Here is an 18,407-nt window from a genome sequence, read left to right as displayed (position 1 = left end):
CTTGAGTATTGCATGAAGGCTACGAAGTTCGAATGGCAAGTCATGGGTGTGAAAGCTTTAATTTATCTACCTCATTTATTTTTTACTTTTGTAGCCATAGTGTCTATTTTCTTATTTTATGACCCTGGCTTAAACCTGAGTTGATGTGTGGTGGGAGCAGCTGGACATTGAAGATATTTTCATGATTCTTTTTTTTAACTCGAGCCCCCCCCCCCCCCACCTTTTGTATATGTAATGATGAAGCATGCTCTGATGGTTGAACAAGGAAGGAGAAAGAAAGACCTTAATTTCCGAGTGGAGAATCTCTTTCTTTGTGGAAAAGTAGATCAAGACTGTTAACAAATGTTGGTCTGTGTTATTGTGCCTGACTTTAGGATCCAAATTTTTTTTTTTGCCACGTTTTGCTTTTCCTTCTGGAATTGTGAGTTGAGAACACAATGCTAGTACCTGTTTACACTGTGAAGTGGATATTGTTACAGAGAACACACCAGAGCCTTTCTCCCTGTTAAGCAAATCATGCCCGTGTGAATGTATGACCTGTGGAGAAACCCCTGTAGGTTTTACCTGCTGATACTGTCTGTCTTGGAGAATAAATTTTGGATGTTTTTTTTTCTTTCCCCCACAAAAAAATGAGCAAAATCATGTGATAATCATCTTTCTCTAACCGACTTATTTTGCTTAGCATAATAACTTCTAGTTCCAACAACACTGTGGCAAATACTAAGATTCCACTTTTTTGATGTCTGAGTAATATTCCATAGTGTATATATATATACACTGTGTTGCTTTCAAAACCCCTGCTCAGGCTGCTTCACCGCCTGTGAAGGAATTCCATCTCACTCAACTCCACCCAGCAAACATCCCTTTGGGAGATACTCATTTTTCCTTCTCTTCAACACTCTCCTGTCTATTCCTTGGGACCAAGGTCTCCCACTTTTGTACTCAGAGGCTTTTTCCTGATGCTTCCATTATGAGTGATGACATGATTTGTGACATTAAAAATACTTGTGTCTCTCAGACAGGACATCTTAAGTTCTTGAATTAAGGGTATGGTTTATTCCTTATGGAGCCTAGAATATGGCCAGTGTCCAATATACATTAGCAGAGCTCCTGTTTCTGGCTTTCTATGAATGCCTCTTTTCTTGTCTATAAAGTACACCTGCTGTGGGGCTCAGAATGGAGATATGACATACAGCCTGTGATGTATCCTAAGGGACTTGAGGAAAATTGCCATGGCTTCAGGCAGGTTTACCCTTACATTACAGATCACTACAATGTCAACTATTTTGTGTTATATGCAACCGATGAATTAATGAACACTACATCTGAAACTAATGATGTCCTGTATGCTGGCTAATTGAACTAAAATAGGAAATGAATGAAGTAAAATATGAATAAGCTTGACAAGTACTGTTTAGTGCTTGTATTGTTCCTATATTCATACCAAATGGAATAGGTGGGGGCAGTAGAAAGCATTTGAATTGCCATCAACATGGAGGTTACAGACTAGGAGCCAAAAATTGCTTCAGAAGGACTGCCATGGGGTAACATACCGACAATTATGGGAAAAAAAGGCAAGTCATCTTTCTTTTCTTTTTTTTTTTGCAAGTCATCTTTCATTCATAGTGGCCTACAGACCAGAATTTAGAATTTCTTTTTTTAAGATTTTAATCATTTATTCACAAGAGACACACACACAGAGAGGCAGAGACACAGGCAGAGGGAGAAGCAGGCTCCATGTAGGGAGCCGGACATGGTACTCGATCCCGGGACTCCAGGATCATGCCCTGGGCCAAAGGCCATGCTAAACCGCTGAGCCACCCAGGGATTCCCCCAGAAGTTAACATTTAGAAATATTTGGATATGACAGACAAAAGCAGCAATATGAAAGAAAACTGAAATCAAATGAAGTAATGATCAGTGTCTTGGTGCCTTCCCCTTCAACAGTTTTCAAAGGAAGAGCATCAGTTCCAGAGAAAATGCCACCTCTCCCACTTAGTTCCACCAGAAGCTTAGAGCAGTTGACAGATACTATAAGAATAAAGTACCACCACTAAACATGTCACTGTCTATATTCGCAAATGTGAGCAAAACCAAGGAGGATGTCCTGCTGCATTAAGACAGGTCATCCATGGGTGGCTCAGTGGTTTAGCGCCTGCCTTTGGCTCAGGGTGTGATCCTGGAGGCCTGGATCAAGTCCCACATAAGGCTCCCTGCATGGGGCCTGCTTCTCCCTCTGCCTGGGTCTCTGCCTCTCTCTCTCTCTCTCTCTCTCTCTCTGAGTCTCCCATGAATAAATAAATAAATCTTAAAAAAAGAGGTCATCTCAGGGCAGCCCAAGTGGCTCAGCAGTTTAGCACTGCCTTCAGCCCGGGGCCTGATCCTGGGGACCCAGGATCGAATCCCGCATTGGGCTCCCTGCATAGAGCCTACTTCTCCCTCTGCCTGTGTCTCTGCAGCTCTGTGTGTGTGTCTCTCATGAATAAATAAATAAAATATTTAAAAAGAGAGAGAGGTCATCCCAAACTAATCAAGAAGTCAAGAAGCCCCAGACAGATATGAGGCATTTCTCTGACATGTCCATCCCTTCCTTCACCATGAACTCTACTAGGTCATTATTAAGACATTAAGAACACAGAGACTGAGGTCAAATGGAAGTTCTTTTCTGTGCCTGTAAAAATAGTGAAATTTCGGAGACCTTCTTCAGAACTTTTCTGCTCCTTGACTTTCAGAATTGTACAAATATAACATTACACCCATCCTGCTCTAAATGTGAGGTAACAGAGGATCAGGGAAAAATTGGCTAATCTACCCAGGATCACACAACTTGTTAAGAGCAAAACTTGATGCGTGTGCCTGCAAGACTTGGTTCATTTCCTCTTTGCTTCCCTCCCTGACAAAGAGATCTTCTATCCCTGGAGATGCTGAGCTTGAACACAAAGATCTTTCTCATAGAAATGCATAGTTCTGGAATCCTGTGGAAGAACTTGGAAATGTCTTTCTGATAGGAAAAATATTACATATAGGAGTTGTTTTAGGCACAGATAACTAATGGAGAGAGATTTACTTTTCAAAAATGCATGATACTGTAAAAATACCAAAGAGTGCAGAAATAAAAGATGAGGCCAGGAGAGGTGATCTACAAAAATGTAGGTCTCCTGACATATTCAGTTACATGGAAAATAATCAAATATCAATCTTGCCCTCCTGTCCTATATTTACTTGGGAATAGATTCCCAAGCTGCTGTTCTTCAAAGGAGTTGTACCAAGTTCTGGATCTTATAAAGCCCAAAGAACTCATGGATACTTATTCTGACTTGTGTATTCTGCACAGAAGAATAAAAAATCTTCCTTCTCTTTCCTCCTTACATTCTTTATCACACTCAGATCTCTTACCAGCAACAGACAGCTCCTGAGATGCCTCTGTTGACCCTTGAGGATGAAATAGAGGCCAATCTCTTGACCCTTCAGCAAGACACTACAGAAGTCTAGCTGTAGGGTCAGATGTTCTCTTAATGAACCAACCAGTTATGGGCAACTCAGAGTACAAATTAGCAGGAACTTGGTACTAAAAAAGGGGGAGCCTCCAAGACACTTACAATATAAGTGTATAATATAAAAAATTATATTTCTTACAGTATAAGAAAAGGTTTACAATGAAAATAAGAACTGCCTTGCAGAGAAAAAAGACCAATAAGCTATACACATTAACAGCCCTGGTCCCATAGTTCAAGCCACAAGGGGATTTTTTAAACATTTAATCTAGACTCCAATATCCAAATAGGTAATACATAAACAGTTATACTTAGATATGTGTTATAAACAAGATTGCAATAATGAAATATGGAAACCACTATAGAAATTAATAGTTTAACACATACCTTAAACATTAAAAAGAAATACACAGAAATTTATTAGTAAAAGACTATATTCACAATAAAAATGTAAACTAAACAGAATAAATAAATATCCAGGACCAAAAGAATAAGTAAATGCTTGCTATCTAAAAGCAAATTTTGTAGTAGAATATCTACCAAGACAGGGTTGCTTGGCTGGCTCAGTCGGTTAAGCATCAGATTCTTGACTCTTGATTTCAGCTCAGGTCATGGTCTTATGGTCCTGGGATCAAGTCTCACATCAGCTCTGTGCTCAGAGGGGTGTCTGCTGGAGATTCTCTCTCCCTCTCCTTCTGCCCCTGCATGCTTGCTTTCTCTCAAATAAACAAATAAATCTTTAGATAATGATAATAATAATATTAAAAGAATATCCACCAAGAAAATCAAGGAATAATCTTTTCTATTCTGGATGCACAGGCCACTTTTAAATATTATTTGCATTAGGTTTTCAAAACAAAGAGAAATTGATTTTCCTCCTGCCCAGGAAGGACTCAATTCAAATGTGTTTTTTCATCCTTTCTTAGAAATGCATATAGTTAGAAATGAAAGCAAAGGAAGAGATAACTTCCTGTAAAGAAGAAAGTAAGTATTATAGCAATTTCTCAAAGAAATAAAATAAAAGTCAATGAATTATCAGTAAGGTGCTCAAAAAAGATAATTATCTGTCAGAATTCTAAAGTTAATGAAAAGTCCTTTAAAAACAGAATTAAATACATTTTCATTTAAGAACAAACATAATGCTTTCTACAGAAAAGCATTATCTTCAGATAAATGATAGTGATCCCAGGTACAGGAAGCCTAAAGAATCAGGAAAGGAGAAAGAAAACAAAACATACAAAGCAAATTTTCAGGTGGTTAAAAAATAAGCAAGTAGTGTATAGCAATGCTAATTTTATAAAAAGTCACGTATGGCATATAAACACATACATGCACTAATATATATATAGGCAGAGCTAACTAATGGAGAAAGTATATTATACATATATAGAGAGATAAATTATATTATATATAATTTATATATTTAAATACATATATTTATATATTTAATTTATATATTTAGATACATATATTTATATATTTAAATACATATATTTAAATAAACTAATACACTAGTATCATAGTACACAAGCCATAAAGGTAAAAATTAGTTAAATCCCGAAGACACATGAAATACTAGTTCATTCTTGACATTAGTCTTAAGTAAGTCAAGGTTGTAAGTTTTCCTTTTTGAATATTACTTTAAATATAAATGAATTAAACTCCCAAACCTAAAGACATAGAATGGCAGCATGGATTAAAAATTTTAAACAAAGCTGCAAACAAAAGAATCATGATCTAATTACATAATGTCTACAAGAGACTCCCATTGTATCTAAAGATACACATAGATGAAAAGTTAAAGGAAAGAAAAAATATGCCATGCAAATAGGCACCAAAGAGAGCTAGGGTGGCTATTTTAATATCAGACAAAATAGGCATTAAGTCCAAAACTGTTCCAATGACAAACAAGGACAGTGTATATTGTTAAAGAATCTATACAGTAAGAAGATACGGTACTTAAAATCATATACATGACAAATATTAGAACTCCCATATGTATGAAGCAAACACTGACAAAATCAAAGGGAGAAAAGGAAATAGTTCTACAATAATTGATGCAAATATCAATATCTACTTTCAATGATGGGTAAAATAACCAGATAGGCCAGATAGAAGATCTGTATAGAAATAAAGTGACTTAAAAAAAAGAAATAAAGTGACTTAAAAGGTAGCATATCAGTTAGTCCTTGTGGATAATTCAGTAAACTCCACCCAACAACAACATAAAAATCAAGTGCATGTGAAACATTCTCAAAAAGACCATGTGTTTGGCTACAAAAAAATTCTTAGTAAATCTAAAAAGATTGAAATCATACAATGTATCATTTCTGTTCACAATGGAATAAAGGTAGAAATCAATGACAGAAATCTATGACCAATGAAAACTGGAAAGTATGCAAATGTGCGGAAATAAAACAACATCTTCTTAAACAGTCAACAAGTAAAAGAAAAACACAAGAAAAATTAGAAAATACCTCAGGATAAATGAAAACAAAAATACAGTATTCTGAAACCTGTGGAAAGCAGTGAAAGCAGTGCTAAGAGGGAAGTTCTTATATGTAAACACATAAAAAAGAAATCTTGTCTAAATATAATAACTCAACTTTACACCTTATAAATTAGTAAAGGAAGAGCAACCTGAACCTAAAGATAGAAGAATGAAGAAAGTAAAGATTAGAGAAAAAATAGAGTATGGAAAAAATATAGAAAATATCTTAGAAAGTTAGTTCTTTGAAGATAAAAACAAAATAGGCAAAATTTTGGCTGCATTGCCTATGGAGAAAAAAGAGTAAAGTTAGAAGTGAAAGTGGGGATATGATTAGTGAAGTGATGGAAATATAAAAAGTATGGAAGGAGCCTCGGTGTCCATTGAAAGATGATGGATAAAGAAGATGTGGTTTAGGTATACAATGGAATATTCCTCAGCCACTAGAAACGACAAATACCCACCATTTGCTTCAATGTGGATGAAACTGGAAGGTATTATGCTGAGTGAAGTAAGTCAATCGGAGAAGACAAACAGTGTATGTTCTCATTCATTTGGGGAATATAAATAATAGTGAAAGGGAATAGAAGGGAAGGGAGAAGAAATGTGTGGGAAACATCAGAAAGGGAGACAGAACATAAAGACTCCTAACTCTGGGAAATGAACTAGGGGTGATGGAAGGGGAGGAGGGCGGGGGTGGGGGGTGAATGGGTGACGGGCACTGAGGGGACACTTGACGGGATGAGCACTGGGTGTTATTCTGTATGTTGGTAAATTGAACACCAATAAAAATAAATTTATTAAAAAAAGGAAATATAAAAAGTATTATAAGGATGCTTTGAATATTTGTATGTTAACAAATTAGATAACTTAGATGAAATGGACAATGATAGAAACACACAATCCACCATAACTAAGTGAAGGAAGAGAAAACCTAACAAATGAATAACTAGTAGGAGATTGAATTGGTTTTGTTGACTGTTTCTTTTGCTCTGCAGAAGCTTTTTAGCTTAAGTCCCAATAGATAAAGGGCTGGTATCCAAGATCTATAAAGACTTTATTAAAATCAACAGCAAACAAACAAACAATCCAATCATGAAATGGGCAAAAGACATGAACAGAAATTTCACCAAGAAGACATAGACGTGGCCAACAAGCACATGAGACAATGCTCCACTTCACTGGCCATCAAGGAAATACAGATCAAAACTACAATGAGATCCCACCTCACACCGGTGAGAATGGGGAACATTAACAAGGCAGGAAACCACAAATGTTGGAGAGAATGTGGAGAAAGGGGGACCCTCCTGCACTGTTGGTGGGAATGTGAACTGGGGCAGCCACTCTGGAAAACTGTGTGGAGGTTCCTCAAGGAGTTAACAATGGATCTGCCCTACGATCCAGTAATTGCACTGCTGGAAATTTACCCCAAAGATACAGATGCAGGGAAACGCCGGGACACTTGCAACGGGATGTTTATAGCAGCAACATCCACAATAGCCACTCTGTGGACGGAACCTCGGTGTCCATCGACAGATGAATGGATCAAGAAGCTGTGGTCTCTTTACATAATGGAATACTCCTCAGCCATTAGAAACGACAAATACCCACCATTTACTTTGCCATGGATGATGGAACTGGAGGGTACTATGCTGAGTGAAAGAAGTCAGTCGGAGAAAGACAATCATTATATGGTCTCATTCATACGGAGAATATAAAAATTAGTGAAAGGGACTATAGGGGAAAGGAGAGAAAATAAGTGGGAAATATCAGAAAGGGTGATAGAACATGAGAATCTCCTAACTCTGGGAAACGAACAAGGGGTAGTGCAAGGGGAGGTGGGCAGGGGGACCAAGTGACTGGGTGACAGGCACTAAGGGGGGCACTTGATGTGATGAGCACTGGGTGTCATACTATATGCTGGCAAATAGAACTCCAATTAAATATATATATATGCAATAAAATTCAAAATGTGCACTTTCAAGTATAAAAGAGAGAGAGAGAGAGAGAGATTGAATTGGTAATCAAAAATCCCCAACAAAGGAAAGTCCTAAACAAGATGGCTCCACTTGTGAATTCTACCAAATATTTAAAGGAGAATTAACAACAGTACTCCTCAAACAATCTCTAAGTATTGAAATGTAGGAAATACTTCCTAACTCATTGTATAAGGCTAGCAGTACCCTGATACCAAAGCCTAACAGAGACACTACAAGAAAAGAAAGTATAGACCAAGATGCCTTATAAACATTGATATAAAAATCTTCAACAAAGTACAAGCACAATTAATTCAAAAGCATACTGAAAGGATTATACACCACCACGGCCAACCAGGATTCTATTACTCGAATGCAAGCATTGTTCAACATCGGCAAAGCAATCAATGTAGTAGAGTGCATGAATAAAATCACAATAAGCAGAGATCTCAATTGATGCAGAGAAAGCATCTATAAGGTTCACCAGCTTTCTTAACCAAAAGCCTTCAATAAACTACTAATAAAAAGAAATTTCCTCAGCATATTAATCAAAATCATATTAATCATTTTAATCAATAAAAATCTACAGCTAACATCAGACTCAAGGTTGAGAAACTGGAAGGTTTTTTTTAAGGTACAAAGCAAAGAGGTCAGAGTTCATTACTTCTATTTCACTTAGTAGTGAAAGTACTACTCTGAGCAATTAATCAAGAAAAAGCATCCAAATCTGAAAAGAAGTAAAATTATCAATCTCTCTACACAAGTCACTTGATCATATATATAGAAAACCCTAAACGGTACACATACACACAGACTGCTAACGAAACTTTTTTTCCAAATTGCAACCTGCAAAATTGACACACAAAAAGCAGTAGCATTTCTAAACAATAAAAGTGAACACCAATAAGTATAAATTAAGAACCAGTTCAATCATGGAGACACTGATCATGTGTGGGACATAAACGAAGAATACTGATCTATAGGGTCAGGTCAATTCATCTCCAAAATGATGGGCAATACGTTTTAAAAGGGATTTTTGGGGAGTGTTGGACCAGAAAATTTTTTTAATACAACAGACTCAGCTGACAATTAGGTGGGGAAGACAAGAATCTGAAGTGGGATCATGAATTATATTTTTATGAACTAAATCAACCTGAATTTGACCAAATAAAATAATCATCTGCTGAAAAATAAAGGCTAAAAACAGAATAGAAAAGTGTCAAATGACAAGTCCACTGGCCAATTTGCATGCACCAAGGTTGGACCTGTTTCTTCCTCAATTCAAGGGTCTGTGGGGATTTCCTCTTTCCCTATACAATCCACCAGGGGGTCCGATGGACAGTTTGAGATGCTATGAACTCTGACCTCCGTGGGCTTAGCGGAGCAGAATGTCCTCCTTGGTGTAGTGACCTCAGCCAGTCAAGCCCAGGCCTTCCTGGAGCACACAGCTCGCCTATGTCCCAGGACGAGAACCCTGCCCCTGTGGGACAGCATTGGCAGTGACACAATGGTCATTCCCAGGTCTCCAGCCTGCCAGCTTTCACACTGGAAAGACAGCACGGGTTCTCCTGGTCCCTGGCACTCAGACCCGGCCAGGGTATTGCCAGTGGGGATGGAGGGCTGTGCATTGGCCCCAAAAGAACACTTTTACCACCTATTTCTCTGTCCTCTGTCCTCTATCTGACATCCATTCCTGCATATGTCACCCTTGGGAAATGTCTCCATCTTGTAGTATCTACCTGGGGATTTCTCTCATCCTTTCTGTGGTACCCCTTCGATTCAGTCCTGGAGATGTTTGTCAAGTCGAATGCCTTGGACACACATGCAGATGACAGGCCATACAAGGCATGACAGGATGCTGTTGATGCACTTTTGACATCAGGGAGGAGCACACAAAGGTCCTGCCTTCCATCGATGCTTCCTCCATTGGACCGGCTCTTCCATCCGCTCTGCTCATGAGGACAGTCACGAAGGACAGTCACCTGTTCTTCTCTGAGGATGGTATGGGCTCCAGAGGTGCCCGCCAATGACCTTCACACGCCAACCGGCCCACCATTCCCACACATACAAGGTATAAGGCAACTTCATGGGCACCAAGGGAAAAATGGGTGCAAAGACCGCGCCACTCAACTGCACTGGTCAGAGTGGAAGTGGAGCCCCGCCGCCCCCAGGAGGCCCGTGGAGCCCAGCGAGTCCCCACAGGGCACAGCACGGGGAAGCAGTGCACACTCACCCTCACATAATCACAAGATTCTGTGTCTTCCTTCCAGGTGCGCTTCTGCCCCTCCCGGGGTCTCCTGGGGAACCTGTGGAGCAGGGCCTTCCTCTGCTCGGCTACTTGCCTGCACAGAAATCAAAGCATTGAGAGGAGAAGGAACTCCCTTCCCCGTCTTCCAGCCAGACGCCAGCCCTGGGTTTGGGCCAACATGGTCCTTTCCCTCGTCAGCCATTCTACGCCCACCTCTGCCCCCACCCTGACTACAGTGACCCACCAGGTCGTCCAGGCAGTTTCTAACATGCAGGGCCTGTGACAGGGTCTGCCTTGGCATGTGCCAAGCTCCACACACTCACTGGTGTAGGGTCACTTGTCCAGCCACAAACCCCACACTAAATCAGCAAGGACAGCACCATCACCCAAATGTGGACCCTGTTAGCCTGGGGGCTCCTCTGCCTGCCTCGCCTAGCCTGGCTCTGCCCGCACGCCGCACTGCACACACTGGATGCACACGGATGCGGGGTCTGTCGTATCAGCCCTGGCATTCGGTTCAGCAAGCCCCATTCCACACCTTCATCTCTCTACCTTCTCCCTCTCAGCTTGGTTCAACAGCCCAGCCTGGTCCCGCTGGTCCCGCTCACTCCACGGCTCCACTTTCTCTTTCAGCCTCCTGGAGCCCAAGGCCACGGGAACGAGGGTCGGACCCCAGTGTTTTTTGGGACATCTGGTGCTTGATGCCTTGTATTCAAAGGCTTCACAGTCCCTGCAGTTTACCTGGTGGAGGAAGGGGGAGGGGTCAGGGCATCCACTCAAATGCCAGGGAACTTGCCAAGCACACGAATGTGAGGCCACCCTCAGGGAGTGGCACATGGGAGGAGGACAGGGGACATCGAATCTGGCTAGTGAGGTGCCAGCATAGTGAAGACCTCTGGATGCTTCCTCCCCCAGCCCGTGGAAGGGAGGGGAGGGGAGGTGGGATTGCAGGTGTCAAGTTGAAGACAGGGGGAAACATCATTAAGATTTGGGACAAACACAAGCCTGGATCTGATCCTATGGTGCCTGAGGCTGATGCTCAGCTCTGAGCCTCTGAGTGTGTAGCCTGCTGGGATTCCAGCCGATGTCAGGATGGACAACTGAGTCCGGACGACGATCAGCCAGGACACTAGCCTGTCTCAAGACTCCTGGCAGAGCTCCTGCTTCAAAACCCATGCCAGCCTCCCCACTTACCCTGGGATCCTCCTCCTCCGGTCTGGGAACTCTGAGGGCCAGTCCTGCTGTCTGTGGCCTCTTGCCTTTCTGGGCTCTCAAGGGTCTGTCAGGCCCAAGCTGAGCCTGATGGGCCACCATCTTTCCCACGTCCTGAAGGGACAAGTCAGTGGGTGTCTGGGATGGGATTCAGGTAGCCTGAGGGAAAAGAAACAAGGGAGTCCTATTCACCATGACCCAGGCCTGTTCCCTGTACCATCTTCCCAAGGGGGCATTAGCGAGTGTCAGGACATTCATGGCAAACACACATTTCCCTCTGTCACTTCTCTTTCCTCCTTCCTGCCTACACTCTCCTGGCCAAGCCACATCCCTGCCTTGAGGAAGGCCAACCATAAGCAAGGTTGTTGAGTCTGCCTAGAAGGACTCTTGCCAACACTATCATTAAGTCTGTCCAAATCTCCTGTGGAAGCAAAACCAGGGATGGGACCTCTCCCGATTGAGGTCCAGAGGGACCTCTGAGATCCACCATGAAGGACTCAAAGGGCACAAGCTTCAGGAAAGGGGGCTTCCCTCTCTAATCTCTGAATGCCCCAGGTGACACCCCAGGAAGCCATGGTTAAGTCCAAACTCACTTGGGAAAATACATTCTCCTCTACTCGATGGGAAGCTGCCCATATGAGCTTATGAACACGTCCATTCCATGTGTTCTTGGCAGTGCCCCCAATTAACTGCCATCCAGAATTTGGGATATGAATTTCTTTTCACCTTGTGTAACCAGCTAATTTTTCTATTGAAAAAAATATAAGTTACTTACAGGAGAGAGTGTGTGTGAGTGTGTATAAGGAGAGTGATCACCTGAGCTGTAGGAAGGACAGAGGGAGAGGCAGACACTCCATGGGCAGGAACCCACTGAGGGCCTGGATTCATCTCCAGAGCCTGAGATCATGACCCAACACAAGTCAGACCCTGAAACAATGGAGCTGCCCAGGTGCCCTGATCCTGTATCTTCTCTAGGTCTGCAGTGTTCACTGAGACATTTACGGGCCTTCTGTCCCTGCTCATCCACCACCCCCACACCGATGTGACACCTGTGGCCCTATTCTATTGGCATTGGAACCTCCAAGTGTCCAGGGCTTTCACAGCCGTGCCTTGGCTAGGTCTCTGTTCTCAGGACATGTTAGACCAGAAAGAGTCTTTAACCCCCAGAGGAAGGGCTGATCCCTCCATCATTTCCTCATTGTCCCATTTCTTGGTCAGGGAAGGTAGGACCAGTGGTCTGGAAACTCATGTGAAGTGCAATTGTGTTCCTCCCGTCTGTCAGGAGAGGCTGAGAAAGGTCCTGGACAGACTCCACTGCAAGAGACTGTGTGTCCCATGGAGGAGAGGGATGGTCAGGAATGGCCACTTCTGTTCCTCCCTGACTTTTATACTGCCCCAAGGTCATGTGATGATTCACCCACTTGAAAGACATCCATCTAATCCTTTTGGCTGCAGCAGGGATTGAGCCAATCAGCAGCTGCAAGGAGGCTAATGATGCCCTCATGAGAACGATTTCAATTACTGTGTGTGTGCCTGGGTGTGTGTGTATGTCTCTGAATGGAGATGTCAGTCCATGAGGATTTGGTGGATACCAAAATCTCTGCAAGTGAAAATAAATATATTGGTGTATTTCAGCATGGGAATTAACCTCAGGACTCATGTTTCCTGAACTATTGGTATTTTACCAACACTTCTGCTCAATTTAGAGCTAATGGCAATAAAAATGGCATCGAAGTTTGAGGATATTCATGATGTAACATCCTGTTTTGTTAATTAAAACTTTCTGTTAAAAACTGAAATATCATAAAGAGCATCCTACACAAGTTTTTTATTGGACTCCATGGATACAGAATCAATATGCTATAACATGGTGGCTTTGGAGAGGACGCATTTATTCTCTTAGTGTCCAGGGATGACAAGAGCATCAAGAATTCAGCAGGGCCCCAGGGTTTGTGAAGCCTAGTCACTGACCAAGGCCTGGTAAAATGTTCCTGTTTCTCTTGGCCTCTGTTGAGTAAAGAAGACAAATGGACTTAGGTTTCCACCTTTTCTGAGACTTCTCCAATTTCCTAAACTTCATTATTCTTGTAGTTCTATCCTGCACAAGGATGCCTCTTCTTCCAATGCAAAGGATCGTGGTCACAGGTAGGAATATATTGTCATGTCGACTCAAAAATCTTTCAGCAGACACTACCAATTCTGTAGGCGGAATTGGCCCTAATGACACGTTCACACCACAAGCTAACCCAGTGCCCTCCTCCCTGCATCTACAACTGCCAAGCCCATAATGTAGAAAAAGGCACAAGCCTACTGAATCATACGCCAACTGAATCAAGAGAATATAAAGGACGTTGGTGTAGAATTCCCTGAGGAACAGTTAAAATTAGGCATATAAACACTGCATTTAGGATATAGACTCTTGTAGGAAAGGGAGTTACAAAGCAATGTTTCCAAAAATCACAAAACCAGCCAGAGGATTTCTCTTGTGGTGGACCCAGGCCACACCTAGGCAGAAAATGATATTCATCAAAACCTTCATAATCTTTGTAGATTGGAATCCTAGTCGAGACAGATGGAAGTGTAGAAGCAAAGCAATGGACACCATATTCCAAAATAATTGGTTACAGCTACAAACATTCTGGCTGGTGAGGAGAACGTGTTCCTATGTGATACCTGAGCTCCTTTGGGAGAGTGATCTTCCCTGTCCTAGAGGACTAACATCTAACACTCCTGGGCTCGCTTGAGATTACTCAAAAAGGAAAAGGACATTCATTAAGATTTCCACTGAAAATAGAAACTCAACAAATTCTGTTCAGAAATGGGCAGGGGCAGTTAGGGAGGTTGAGAAAGATTTAAAGGTGCTGTCTGTTGTGGGAGGCATGATTAGGAGGTGGGCTGACCTGAATGGTCTCTATCAGAAAGGGACCACACCCAAATCCCTTAACCCAATCAAGCGATTAGAACATATTAGAGGATTCTGTGCCTAATACGAGGGCTGAGTAAGCCATAAAAGATGGACGTGAGGGTCACTCTGCCATTTGGGACTGACTCAGTGAGAGAAGCATCCCCCTGGGATCTGAGGCGCCTGGTTGAATTTATCTTGTGGCAACTGTTTCTGGAGACATGGATGCTGCCTACCTCCATGGCTCAGAGGAGTCTCAGTTCAACAAATCTCCCAAACTCTAATCATGTGGTCAAAGAGAGGTGGTGCTGAAGTCCACGGAGGACCCTCTCTGCCTGAGAGGACATCCCCTGCATCAAAAGCACTCTCCTCCCTGACTGATCCTTTGGCTCCCGCATCAGCAGGGCTCCCTCCCACCAAGATGCCTCTGAGTTGGAAGAGCCTTTCCCAGGTGGGAGCTGGGCCTCAGAACATGGGGGACACTTGCTATGTGAATGCAACCCTACAGTGTCTGACCTACACAGAGCCCCTCGCCAGCTACATGCTGTCCCAGAAGCACAGAACAACCTATAGGAAGCAGACATCCTGCATGCTGTGCACTCTGCAGGCTCACATGACCCGGGTTCTCTGCCATCCTGGACGTGTGCTCCGGCCCCCGCCACTCCTGCTCACCGCCTCCCACAGACACAAGCAGGAAGATGCCCATGAGTAGTTAATGTTCATTCTGGATGCAATGCAGCAAGCATGCTTGCCTGAGGACAAGCCCTCAGACCCTCAGCAACCCCAGGACAGCACCCTCATCCGGCAAATCTTTGGGGGGTACTGGAGGTCTCAAATCCAGTGTCTCCAGTGCCAAGGCATTTCCAGCACTCTGGAACCTTACCTGGACATCAGCCTGCACATCGGTGTTGCTCAGAGTGTCAGCCAAGCTTTGGAGCAGTTGGTGAAGCCCGAAATGCTCGAAGGTGAAAATGCCTACCATTGTAGTAAGTGTCTAGGGAAGGTGCCTGCGTCCAAGGTGTTGACTTTGCACACTTCCCCAAAGGTCCTCGTCCTGGTCTTGAAACGATTCTCAGACTTCACAGGCAACAAAATGACTAAGGAGGTGCAATATTCTGAGTGCCTTGACATGCAACACTACGTGTCTGAGCAGAGGGCAGGACCCTTGGTTTATGTGCTCTATGCCGTGCTGGTGCATGCTGAGAGGAGTCGCCACAGTGGGCATTATTTCTGTTTCGTAAAGGCAGGAAATGGCCAGTGGTATAAAATGGATGAGGCTAAGGTCAGCGCCTGTGATGTGACTTGTGCACTGCGCCAATCTGCCTTTGTCCTCTTTTACATGCAGAAGACCGATCTGGAAAGACACCTTGTGAGAGAGTCAGTCGAGGGAGGAATCGCATCTCCCGAGGCAGACCCCACGGTCGTGGGTGAGGCCTCATGAGAGCCAGCAGCGGATCCCTCTGTGAACCTTCCTGATTTGGAGGAGCGTGGGGAAGAGACCTCAAGGCAACAAATCGCATTAGACCAGCGGAGATGCCTCCAGGAACGCAACCGACCTAAGCCTGAGCTTCATGAGAGGAGAAGAGAAATCGCTCTTCCTGAGAACGCAGTCATCCTTCACCACTCCAAATACAGACCTGAGATGCCGAAGAATCATCCTCAACAGACCGTCGACCTGCTCAACACTGCAGCTGGGATGATCCCACCTCAGGTGGCCGGGGACGTGGCCAAAGTCCCGCATGTGCCAGGGAGAGCCAGACCTACCAAGAGGACAAGTAAGAAGGGACACAGGACTGGGGAAGCAGTCCAGGGATGTGTCTAGTAACTTTGTTGCACATGGGCACACACACACCCACACCCACAACGTCACTCACTCATGGAACCCAAACACAGTCCCATACTGGAAATATTTTGTGTTATATGAAGTGTGTGTTCTGTAGGTATGGAAGAACCATCCATCCGGGTGTGTTCATGGGATACGATCTTCAACTGAAACTAGAGGACATTGATATTTAAACCTGGTTTATTGTCATGATCTTATATTGGGATAGTGTGGATTTCATATGGGGTCTATCCAGGAACCTGCCTCTCCTTCAGCCTTGGGGAGAGTGGGGGCCACTTGCAGGTGAGAAGCAGTGAGCAGTCAGGATTGAGGGTGGATATGATGCTGAGGACCTGGAGTTGAAATGAGTATGTTTGACCCTCTGGTCATGCTCCCCGCTTCCCATTCCTTCTCTTCTATTTATATTGAAAGAATATTTGTCTGAACGGAAGTGTGCATGGGTTCTTGCTAGCGATGTGTTTTGGTCATTGCTTGGAAATTGTAAGAAGGGAATTAAATGCTTATTTTGGGGGAGATAACTGCATCCAGCCTGATTGAACCACGGCGATTATATTATGTTCCCTTCACTCTCTAACATTAAGACTGAAGAGAAGCAAACTGACAAGGACTCTTATTCTAAAGGGAAATGCCCAGCCTCCCACCGAACATAAGTTTTTAGGAATATTTTGCCGCTATCTGCTATGTGGCACCTCCTGACACAGAAGAAGTGGACTCTGGATTTCAGACCAGTTCAAATTCAAATTTGGACCTGGGTGGATACCTCAGGAAAACAGTGCCAAGTTCATGAATCTAGCAAAATGATTTTTGAGGTCAAGTTATAGGTGCTCTGTATTATCGTTTTATTTCTTACAGAAGAGATTGACAAATTCATTGTAGAATGGAAATCATTGCATGACCACCAAATGCCTCTGAGTGTGACCATAGATGTGCAGTTGTAACATCTCATCATAATGTATTTTCACTCTATATTCAAACTTGGACATGCCACCCTTACTGGAGAGTAAGGGACAATAGGATCTGTGCAGAAGAAATCACTCTTTTCTGTAGATTTTCATGTATCAAAGGCAGATTAGAGATATAAAGTGTCAGGGTTTCTTTCATGTGTGGGAATTGTGTTTCTTTTGACCAATACAGTTTATTGTGTCGTAAAGAGTGAGGGAACCTGTGTGCATGTCTTGCTGAGAGCTCCCTAAGAAGACCTGCAGGTATCCCCATCCTCTGATGACTGTCATAGGGAATGAGACAGCTCATGGACTCGGGGACTTGTCCTCCACAGCAGAGGACCCTGAGGAGGTGTCTGTTTTAATGAGGACATGTCCCCCTCCTGGACTGATGTGGTGAACCAGCAATTTCTCCACTGAACTGGATGGAAATGGTCAAGTCCACAATGTGATGGGTGTCATGCTTTTGGGCGCCTACACATACACTCCTTCCACTACACAGATACTGCAGTTTTTCTTTAGGTAAATCTTTGGGACTCTCAAAGGGTGCTTACCAATCCAGAATGTCAAGTTTGTCTTATTGAAATACATTTTCTAACGAATGGAGGGAAATCATCCTGGCAATTTGTAAATTGGTTGTAAACAGAAATTAACAAGTTAACCTGAAATTGTTTTATAAATCCCTGAATTTCTGATTTAGAAAAATATCCCATCCAGAGTTCTGAAAATTACACCATGTTTTCTCCTAGAAGACATTTTCTGTACTTGTTGATATTATTTTTCTGAAATTGTTATGGGGAATATTGTACCTACTTTGTTCATTTTTTTTCTAAAATGCTATTAGGAAGTTGAGTGTTTTTGTATTCTTTTTTTTTAATTTTTATTTATGATAGTCAGAGAGAGAGAGAGAGAGAGAGGCAGAGACATAGGCAGAGGGAGAAGCAGGCTCCATGCACTGGGAGCCCGACATGGGATTCGATCCCGGGTCTCCAGGATCGCGGCCTGGGCCAAAGGCAGGCGCTAAACCACTGCGCCACCCAGGTATCCCTGTTTTTGTATTCTTAATAAAAGATTCCCACGTATGATTTAGTGTGTATGCTTTTACTCCTCAGTATTTCAGAACTTTGAAATAGTTATTTATTTCCAGGCTGGCTCCTCACAGAGGCTTCTTTGTCTGTTTACCCTGAGCGGAATTCCCACAGCCACCTCTAGGTCACCTGCAGCTCAAATTCATATTGTCCCTCTATGGGAATGTCTCACTCCTACTCACTGGCTCAATATAGGGGCAGCGCCAGCAGCCATT

At 43.0% G+C, this 18,407-nt stretch overlaps 1 protein-coding gene across 1 annotated transcript; it reads right to left on the bottom strand.

The window, feature by feature from the left end:
* Positions 1-7,982: 7,982 nt before the first annotated feature.
* Positions 7,983-11,545, bottom strand: LOC119878431 (protein FAM90A1-like). The gene is made up of 3 exons (XM_038589057.1): positions 11,401-11,545; positions 10,759-10,947; positions 7,983-10,300 (listed from the first exon to the last, which is right to left on the bottom strand). Exons 1-3 carry the CDS (start codon positions 11,518-11,520, stop codon positions 10,202-10,204), a joined length of 408 nt encoding a protein of 135 aa, XP_038444985.1. The 5' UTR covers positions 11,521-11,545; the 3' UTR covers positions 7,983-10,201.
* Between the last annotated feature and the right edge of the window lie 6,862 nt (positions 11,546-18,407).

This window comes from Canis lupus, unplaced genomic scaffold (assembly GCF_011100685.1).
Source record: "Canis lupus familiaris isolate Mischka breed German Shepherd unplaced genomic scaffold, alternate assembly UU_Cfam_GSD_1.0 chrUn_S1611H1802, whole genome shotgun sequence".
Classification (NCBI taxonomy): Eukaryota; Metazoa; Chordata; class Mammalia; order Carnivora; family Canidae; genus Canis; species Canis lupus.
This window is presented reverse-complemented; position numbering and strand designations above follow the sequence as displayed.